Below are 10596 nucleotides of genomic sequence, written 5' to 3' on the forward strand. Positions count from 1 at the left end.
GGACAGCCAATTGTCAATTTTTTTTACGGACCTGAACCTTTTGGGCTGGGCTGAAAATATAGATGCAACAATATATACAGTAGAGAGAAATTAAACGAAAGCAAAAGCAGAAATCTAGGCAAAAGTCACAGCACAAGGGAAGTGGCAGTTTTCACAGAAAGCTCTAAGTGTGGGCAAAATGCATTCCTGGTCAAGAATTAGTCCATTAGTCTCTCACAAGGCATGCCAGGAAAAAGCAGAACTCATAACAGCCTAGCTGCAGGATGAAAAAAGTAGAATGTTTCGCAAGGTAGGTAGGCAAACATTATTTATGGGAAATGACTAATGCATGAAGGGGGAGGCTAATGAATGGGAGGGGAAAAAACTCAAGCCATGTGAGATACTGTATTTCAAAATTTTCCTGCTGGTTCACCATACAACAAAAGGATGTGGTCTGCACCATATCGGCTTCCGGCAAGAAACCAGAGAGGCACCTCTGGCCAAAAATCTGAACACAGGGACCAGAAGAAAGAAGCCTGAATTTTCAGCTGTAAACACACCTTAAATGCTGAGGTCATCTTGACGGCCTTGCTCCAGGGAGCTGCCGCCGAGTTCACAGTCTCTTCGCTGATTTCCTTCTTTCTGGTAAGCAAATCTTTCCCTAGACTTTGGAGTTAGGTCTTGGTATCGGAAATTTTAGGGTCTGAGGCAGGAAAGATAAAATGCTGCAGTGTCCAGCCAACAGGATGAACAGCCAGCAATAATCTTTCTATAACACACGCCCAAACGGAGGGATATAAAAAACACACGCCCAAACGGAGGGATATAAAAAACACACGCCCAAACGGAGGGATATAAAAAACGTTGAAAGGCTCCAACAAGGAGGCAGAAAAGCAGACAGCCTTTTCCCTCATTAATGCCTATTTTAAATTAAGAGTTCAACAAAATAAAATGGATGGTTAAGTAGTTGCTGCTGTTTAAACTACAAAATAAATATTCCAACTATTTCTAATCAACTTTAAGCACCAGGTTAAGTACTCTAGAGAGGTGTTTCATCATTCCATGGGTTGTTTTTTTTAGAAGGGGGTGAGATGAAGTAACTTCTCAGCTCTCTTAAATCTCTGAGCTATGAAGAGGGAGTGGTAAAAGGTGGGAGGTAAAGGTAAAAATAGGGGATGCAGGAGGCACTGTGGGGTAAACCACCAGGACTCTTAGGCTTACCGATCGGATGACGGAGTGAGCTCCCTTTGCTCTGTCCCAGCTTCTGCCAGCCTATCAGTTTGAAAGCATGCCAGTGCAAGTAGACAAATAGGTACTGCTGCGGTGAGAAGGTAAATGGTGTTTCTGTGCGCTCTTGCACTTGTCACGGTGTCCTGTTGCACCCGAAGCTGTTTAGTCCTGCTGAACTTAACCGTCCAGGGGTCCTTTGCCTTTACCCTTTTACGTGGGATAATTTTCCTTTTAAAGCTCCCTCCCATGCTGTCAGGGAACTGACATCAGAGCGAAAAGCGGAGGCAGGGCTCCAGAGCGATGCCAGAGAGGGAACCAGTCGGGGGGAAGGAATTCAGCGTGACACCAATAGAGAGGAGATGGAGGAATCGGTGTCAGGGCTCCAAGACCCTTCAACCGAAACCAGCGGAGAGAGCGCTGGCACGCCCTTGCCATCCCCTTACTTGCGCAGACGCGTTCCGCGTGGGGAACACAGGCGGAGACTTGGGGTCAAGCAGCTTTTATGCTGGAAGAGATTCAAGAAACGCCCACTGGCAGATACTGCAAGTGACTAACAGGTCACGGAGGGCGAGCTCTAACCCTGAACATGTTTGAGCAAACCATCTAATCGAAGTGGAGGCAGTTTACGCACGAGTAACCACACTATACCATTACACATGCCTGCCTTTTAAGCCAAACAGTGGAAATGGGGGTAGAGATAGGTTTCTCAGTGCTCTCCACATATGCCCTTTTCCTTGCTGCAAATGCCTCCCAGCAGAGAGCAGCTCAGTAAAAAAAGAAAGTGCGAGGATTTTATGGCCTGCTGTGTGCAAGAGAGATGCAAACACACACAGACAAACCAAATATACACAAGAGTCAGGAAATCTATTCTTGCTTCATATTTTCTCACAAGTTCCTGAGTGGAACAGGAAGTAAAGCATCACATCTGCACACACAGTTCATTGAGGTGCAGTGTTTATTTCAAAGCTGATAGCCGCCCTGACTGAAGATTTGGCCTCCATCTAATGCCCTCCAGCAATTTTGTTGCTCAACACACTTTCTACCTTCCCTAGCATGAGTATAGCTGCCTCTCCAGGGTTGTAGGCTGGGGCACTCTGGATCCTTCAGCTGGATGAAAGCATGTGGAGAGCATAGGAAGCTGCTTTATACAGAGCCAGATCGCTGTCCCATGCAGCTCAATATTGCCTACACTGACTGGCAGCAGTTCTTCAGGATTTCTGGCTGGGTTCTCTCCCAGCCCTGCCTGGAGATGCCTTTGGGGATCAAACCTGAAGCCTTCTGCTTGCAAGGCAGATGCTCTACCACTGCGAGTTAGATAACCAACAAGCAGTGAGTAAGAATGATTCCTTGGATTCCTTTTATATTGATCTGGAAGTGGAACTGGGAGAGAGACTTTCCCAACTGTTATAAGAAAAAACTGCTCCTTTTCCCTTACGGGGTATCCAAGAGCCTTAAGAGTCCTTAAGTAGGTTCCCTAACAGTAGGAGAAAATAACAGAGGCCAGCCAGAGTATATTGTGAAGCAAAGCGGCTAGTAAGCCTGATCTTTATTGCAAAAGAAAAGTACTATTGCAATAGGGTCCCCACTCACCACACACACACAGGAGGGAGGAGAGAACCCAGAACAATGGTGTGCAAGCCCTTATGTAAACTCTTTAAATTGCCCACCCTGTCGCCCAAGACCACCCCCCTAAAACATCATACATACATGACAGAAGGAGGTGGTCTACAGCAAAAATCCTGTTTGCCAGGATACCTTATAATGGTCACTGACTTCATTACCAGAGCAGTCTGGCCATTCTTTTGTGATGGTTAATACTTTAGTTTTTTGTTTCCCCCTGCAAAATGACCCCTGAATTTTTGAATTTTATTGATATTGATGCTGCATTTTATGTTGTATTTTATGCTATTTTTAAGTCGCATTTTAACCAATGTTTTATATTTGCTGTTAGCTGCCCTGAGCCCAGTTTTTAAACCGGGAAGGTTTAAAAGGTTTATTTATTTATTTTTATTTTTATTTATTTTATTTTTTATTGTTATTACTTTAATACAGGCTTTGTAAGCAAAAAGAGAATGGAAAGACTTTCCCCATTTTCCTTCCTTACTGCAGAGGAATATTTGAGGTCCCTGCGAGAGTCAAAATGGCTACAGGATTGCTCTCCTGTACTATTTTAGACACGTGGTTTATATAGTTATGTATGTGTTTGCCATATACATGTACGAACATTTATTTTCTATTTGAGGCCTTAGAATTCTTATACGACACCTCTAATGTTACTTTCATTACTTCCCTAGGTGAAACCTACATAAGATCTGGACTTTGGATATCCTTAATTCTTCTTTTGTTCGAGCCCAGGAAACATGAAACTTCAGAAACTTATCTTATCTGTCCTTGCACTCACCTTTAGCACCATCTCCTTTTTTATCGGGTGAGTCTCTTTCGCTGAATATCCTGTTCACAGCAGCCACCAACTTGGATGGCTTTAAAGAGGATTAGACAAATTCATGGAGGAGAAAGCTCTCAGTGGCTACTAGCCATGATGCCTGTGCTTTACCTCCATGCTTCTGAGTACCAGTTGCTGGAAGCCACAGAATAAATGCTGCCAGCCAATGTATACAACACTGAGCTAGCTGGAACAATGGTCCTCTATGAGACCGGTTACCATGCTTTGAGGAAAATCACCTCCTATGCTAAATCCTTATTGCGTCTTGTAAACACAGAACGCAAAAATAATTCTGAATTAAATTCAGTATTTTTCACTTGTAATACTAATCAGTACCTAATCCATTCCCACCATGTAAATATGAGGATTGGAGAAAAGTACAGCCTGCCACCGCCACCATGCCAAGTCCAACAAGACCATTTTATTGCTCATTTCCTTGCAGATGCCCCCATCCTGATAACATTTCTCAAGTCCTGCACAACCTTTATGCCTCTTTTAACTGCTTTTTTTTTGTCCCCAGGGTTTTGATTGGGAAAGGACCGACCCACTACCTTCCATATTATCTTCCATGCCCAGATCTCTTGTAAGTACCATAGTGAGATTTGGGGGCTAAACTGCAGAGCCTCAATACTCCATCCAATGCTATGTGATTAGCCATGGTCCCTGCATTCTAGGGCAGAAGTTTTCAACCGTTTTGAGTCCACGGCTTCCTTGACCAACTGCATTCTTTCTGTGACACCCCTGTGGGGCTCAGGAGCCCAGTTATGTCACCCCCTGCCAGAGCTGGCAGCCCCTCGCCCCTTTTCGAACACTCTCCCTTGTGGAGTGTTCCTTCAGCCTCCTCTCCTCTCCCCTCTCCTTGGGAGTCCTCCAGGCAGCCGTCTCTGCAGCCTCTGGTCTCTGAGCTTCCTCTGAAAAGAGGTGCCTTCTCACACTGCACCAAAGTGGCCTGGGACTTGTCTGCCCATTCCCAACAGCAAGGGCTGCGGTCCCTTGCCCATTTGCTTGCTTACTCTGAGGCCACTTCAGCCTCTGGCAACCAGCACCCCCTGGCCAGCCCCAGAGGCACCATTGACTTGGGGAGCTTGTAGCCAGGGCAGCTGCAACAAACAGCTGTGGAAGGCAGAGATGAGAGGGCATTGAGGGAGGGAGGGAAGGAAAGAGGGACAGAGGCCAGTGTTGCCTGTGGCAATCCTGACTATCATTCAAGGCACCCCAGGCACACTGGTTGAAAACCACTGCTCTAGGCGATTAGACTAAATTAACTTTGGAGTACCTTGTAGCTCTTCAGTTCTATGTTTTTTGGTTGCAAGAGTGAGGTGTCAAACAAATTGAGCCTGTAGAAGCTTTGAAAATAGGAGGAAATACCACTGTCACAGGCACTGCATAATACTTGTTCTGCGCTTATAAGAAATCAGTATGTTAGTGTGGCAACACCTCTACTTTGCAACTCCCAGCCTATTTATGTCAGGTAGGCATCTTCACTATACTCTTTACTGAAAAGATTTTTGTTCAGACAAATCTATGCTCACAGAACATGTAGGCTTGTGTTTTAAGTATGTTTTTAGCCAAACTGTTTTCACAACACTTTGCATCTTTAAAAAAAATAAATCCTGTTTTTAACTTTCCTTTTCTTGAGAATTTTAATGTTTGTTTGCTTTTTGCAAATTGCATAGAGGTTTTATTTCCAATAAAGTAATATACACCTTTAAAAAAAAACATGCACACAAACAAATGAATAAATAAAAGTTGAATTTCCCTTTCTCTCTCTTTTTTTGGACAGTGCTTTGAAACTACAGTACAGAGAGGAGAATTCGCACCAGCTTTTCCCACAGTTAGTTCTCTTCCACTTGCATCTTCCCTAAAATTGCTGCTTCTTTCTTCTGGAGATTTGTTCTAATATATGACTATTTATTATCTTTTTCAGATTCTTTTATCCACAGCCAAAGTCTATGCAACAGACGTAAGTGCCAGAAAGGACTGGCCCGATTCATATATTCTATTTATTAAAACTTTTAACAAATTTACTTTGTTGTTTTTTTTTTAAATGCAACAAAGCAGTAGACATTGTACAAAAGTTTCAACGGTGATAAAAATTGAAATAAGACAAAAATATAAATGTAAATAAGAATGTAAGAAAAGCCCTGCTGGATCAGGCCAATGGTCCAGCATCCTGTTCTCATAGTGGCCAACCACAGAACCCAACAAAAAACCCCAACCAGGATCTGAGCACACAAGCAATCTCACCTCCTGCAGTTTCCAAGAACTCGTATTCAGAAGCCTTTCTTCCTCTGACCATGGAGGCAGAGCAGAGATATTGTTGTGGCTAATAGCCATTGGTTGCCTTGCCCTTGATGCATTTGTCCAATCCAAGTTAGTGCCTCCTGTGGAAGTGAGTTCCACAGTTTAACTTGGTGCTGTGTAGTTAAATAAATTCATGAATACTGGTTAATTAAAATAAATTTCTGGCTTCAGAGGCCTGTCTAATTAATACCATTTGAGGTGACATCTTATAGAAGTCCAGGATGACTTTTCCTGAACTCGCAAGCATGTTCACACTTCTCCGAATTTTTGCAGTGCTGTTCTCCAGCTGAGTAATGTGTAAAGAAAAAATGTTTGTACTAGGACAAAGTGTGCATTTGAAAATGTATACTTTAGTGAATAGAACATACAGAAATTCATTATATTAGGGAAAGTGACTTTGAAAAACTGTGTATGTATATTAGCCATAATTGCATATGAAAAATGTGTGTGTATCAGGGAAACTTGCAGAAAAATGAAGTTTCCGGAGTACTGTACTTCAAAAAACAACAACAGATGGAAACATGGGGAACTGAACTTATATTCGGGGAAAATAAGAAACTGAAATTGACAGATCTGATCACCAATAGCATCCTATTTGCTCAATCAACACTTTTGACATTGCATTGCTTTATTTTCCTGGTTTCCTCAGGCGCTCTGATGTGCTCACCGTGACTCCGTGGCTGGCCCCCATTGTCTGGGAGGGGACATTCAACCCTGAAATCTTGGACAGCATCTACAAGCCTTTGAACCTTACCATTGGAATGACTGCCTTCGCCGTTGGAAAGTAAGCAGAAAGGGCAGGAGGGGTTGGGAAGGTCTGCACATTTGCCGAAATCTAAAACATGATGTGGGCTGTAGCAACTCTGGTTATAAAAGGCCTTTGTTACGAGTGCCTGGCACAGACCCCTGGGCTTAAGGACATAGGATGAGCCCTCTTGGATCAAGCCTAAAAGGTAACTCTCCTGCAGTTTCCACCAAGTGATATTCAGAAACATTTACTGCCTCCAACAGTGGAGGGAGAGAAAAGCCATCAGGATTAATAGAAACAAAATTTTTAAAAAATCCTTCCTGTAGCACCTTAGAGACCAACTAAGTTTGTACAAACTTAGTTGGTCTCTAAGGTGCTACTGGAAGGATTTTTTTTTAAATTTTGTTTCGACTACGGCAGACCAACATGGCTACCTACCTGTAACCAGGATTAATAGCTTTGTGGAGCTGCTGCATTTCAGGATGGGTAGCCCTAGGCCACATTGACCCCTGGTCTGATTCTAGCCTACTTTGCTCCCGCCTTATGGAGCCTTAGGAGCCTCGGAAGCAGCCTTATACCAAATTAGACCATTGATCCATCTCACCCAATACTGCATACACTGACCAGCAGCAGTGCAGCTTGAAAATATATATATATCTTTAATGTTTGCTCAGATACATACGATTTGTGAGCCATTTTTTGGAGTCAGCTGAACAGTACTTCATGGTGGGATACCATGTGAACTACTACATCTTCACAGACAACCCCAAAGACATCTCCGTTGTCCGCCTGCAGCCTGGGAGAACCCTCCACCTCATCCCTACAAAGAAATATGCCCACTGGCAAGAAATCTCCATGCGCAGGATGGAGGTCATAAACCGGTACATCTCAGATACAGCCCACCGAGACGTGGACTATCTCTTCTGCCTGGACATTGACATGTTGTTTCATAACCCGTGGGGCCCAGAGACTTTGGGGGAGATGGTGGCCGTCATCCACCCAGGCTACTACAAGGTCTCTCGGACAGCATTCCCATATGAGAGGAGACCTGCTTCCATGGCCTACATCTCTAAGGAAGAAGGAGACTTCTATTATTGCGGGGCGGCCTTTGGAGGCCTGGTCAAGAATGTCTACGAGTTCACCAGGGCTTGCCACATGACCATATTGGCAGACAAGGTCAACGGCATCATGGCAGCGTGGCAAGAGGAGAGTCATCTGAACAGGCACTTCCTTTCCCAGAAGCCTTCAAAGCTCCTCTCTCCGGAGTACCTTTGGGATGACACAAAGTCAAAACCACCTGAGCTGAGACTCATACGGGTCTCATCATTGAGCAAGAATTATAGGGAGGTCAGGGACTGACCCTAGTTGGATCCATCTTGGCCTCACTGTGTATTTCTGGGCAGGGGAGCCCTTGGGATCAAATTATTTGGACCTGCAGATCCATTGCGGAGTTGGCAAAATCAGACACGTCCCCCAACCCCTGCCGAGAGTGCCACCCCTTTCTCACAGGCTCTGGACCTGGTGTCTTCCATGGTGACACTAGGGCTCTCCCAGTTGTTGTTGTTTTTTTTTAAGTAATTTTTATTGGGTTTTCACATTTTTAAAAAAACACACAGATCAAAACAAAAACAAAACATGTATAATTTCATAACCTTACTTTCTTAACCCCACTCCCTGACTTCCCCCCAGCCCCCTTCATACATCCCAAATCCAATAATTAGCTCAGCAGGTTCTTATCTCTCTTCTTTAACCTATTATTGTTATTTTTAAAATTAATTCTTATTACTTGGCCAAATTTTACTTATCCAATTTTCTTATAAATATTAAGTCCTTTTCTAAGGTCGACCCAAATTCCCTTCCACGAATTTCCCCCTTTTTATATTAAATGTAGGTCATAATAGCCAAACACAAAAGTCATAAAAGTTTTAAAATTCTGTTCTCCCCTCCCTCCCTACCCCGGTTTCTGTCCCTTCCCAAATAAGTGTCCACAAAACAGTTCTTAGCCTGGATTCCTCACATCAGAGGCCTTCAAGTCTCTGTCAGTCTCTCTCTGCCGGTTTTGTTGGCAGCCCTCTTTGTTGGTCCTCAGTTCTCGAAGGAGCTCTGGCACAGTCTCATCAAATTTTCTTCCATCCAAAATACTTGGTAACAGCTGCTGCAACAAGCCAACTGATCTCCCATGCTCAAAGAGGAAGCCCCAGTCATATTTCTTGTTTCTTTTAAGTTCCAATATTCCAAGTGTTCCATGGGCTTCCTCTTTCCACTTTCACATCTTTCACAAATTGGTAATCCCAAGATCTTCTTCTTTATGTTCTAGCAGTGTAGGCTTCAAATTGGTACTCTCCTGTAGTTTCGTAACTCCTTCTTCCCTCTCCTCCAGTTCTAAAAAAGTCTCCTCTGGTTCAGCTGCAGATTTCGTTTCAGTCAGATCCTTTATGCATTCAGCAGGGTTGCTTGTTTTAGAGTTCAAGGTTATAAGTTGTTTGTTCATAGCCATGCTTTGCTCTTGCAGTATTCCCACGAGAAGAAACATTCTTTCTATCTCTGTCTGTAATTTTCCATCTGTAGCCATTGTAATGTTTCAAAGTTTCCCCTAGGGGGATTCTAGTTACTTAATAGTCCTTTCCCAACAAATCTATTGCTTTGTTATTTGTAACTACTTTGTTCCCAAGCACTTTAATTCAAATGTAGCAAATTTAGTCCAGAGAGATGTTAAACAGTAAAAAATTTTTCCTTTAACTGCCCGTTTGACAGCTCCTTTGACAGCTGTCAAACTCCTTGTTCCTTTTCCTCCAGCTCACACACAGGGACACTCCCGGGTCGGGGGGGGGGTTAGACAAAAGCTTCTAAAGTTCAACTCTTACTCTCCAGCACAAATCTTCTTCTGTCAAATTCATGGAATTAATATCTTTTAACTCGTACCGAAAAAAAAGATCTCTCCACCTTAGTTCTCCGATCCTTGCTTTAAATCTTTTGTAAATAGAGGGGGTGCGGACTTCCCTTTAGCACATCCCCCGGTCGTACCGAATTTAAAGGTAAAAATTTTAAAGTCCAAATTCCATTCTACTCACGGGTTATTTCAAGTCCAAATTTCAGGGAAAAAAGTCAGCGCTCTCCGGCCATGGCTCGCGGCTTCGCTCCACTGCAGTAGCGGTCTACTCACAGCACCACACCACTCTCCGTACCCTCTCCGTAGCCTTTAAAAAGGCTCTTCGTGGGTCGGGGGGGCGCTTGAGGTGCCCACCGAGTCACCAAGTCCGCAGGCTTCCGCGCCTGCGGTTTCTAAGGGTCCCCGCGTCGCCGTCGCGGTGAGACCCGTCTGCAACAGAGCCGATTCCCTCCGGAGCTCGGAGGGAATCCGCCATTAGCCGATCGCGCTAACCTGGAAGTTAGGGCTCTCCCAGTTTGTTTTGGGCCCCACACATCAAGCAGGCTACACGCTGGATTTGATCTTTCGCACAGGCATAGATGTGATCATGTCCCCCTCTATGGAGGTGCCATGGTCTGATCACTATGCTCTGAAAGTCAGGATTGACTTCCCGCCCCCACCCTGCTTAGGTGGTGAGTCGATTTGGGCTCGGCGCGGAGGCTGATGGACCCTGATGGATCCTGCTCCCCCTGGCGACTCGTTGACTGAGCTTGTTGAGGGTTGGAATACCCGACGCTTGGCGGCCATAGATGAGATCACACCTAGGCAACCTTTGCAACCCCACAGAAACCGGGCCCCTTGGTTTACTGAGGAGCTGAGACAGCTAGAGCGAGTATGGCAGAGTACTCGTGACGGAGCCTCAAGAACATCTTATAGGGCGTTTATGAAAACCTATGAGATAGTAGTGAAGACTGCAAACAAGTCTTACTTCTCAGCCTCCATTGCATCTGCTAGCTTTTTAGT

General features: G+C 44.4%; 1 protein-coding gene across 1 annotated transcript; it reads left to right on the forward strand.

Annotated features, from left to right (window-relative positions):
* Positions 1-376: 376 nt before the first annotated feature.
* Positions 377-8263, forward strand: GBGT1 (globoside alpha-1,3-N-acetylgalactosaminyltransferase 1 (FORS blood group)). The gene is made up of 7 exons (XM_079961452.1): positions 377-624; positions 3504-3637; positions 4173-4235; positions 5436-5486; positions 5580-5615; positions 6606-6740; positions 7379-8263. The coding sequence occupies exons 2-7, from the start codon at positions 3570-3572 to the stop codon at positions 8061-8063; spliced, it is 1038 nt and encodes a 345-aa protein (XP_079817578.1). The 5' UTR covers positions 377-624; positions 3504-3569; the 3' UTR covers positions 8064-8263.
* Positions 8264-10596: the final 2333 nt, after the last annotated feature.

The sequence above is a fragment of the Podarcis cretensis genome (assembly GCF_951804945.1).
Source record: "Podarcis cretensis genome assembly, chromosome: Z".
Taxonomy (NCBI): domain Eukaryota; kingdom Metazoa; phylum Chordata; class Lepidosauria; order Squamata; family Lacertidae; genus Podarcis; species Podarcis cretensis.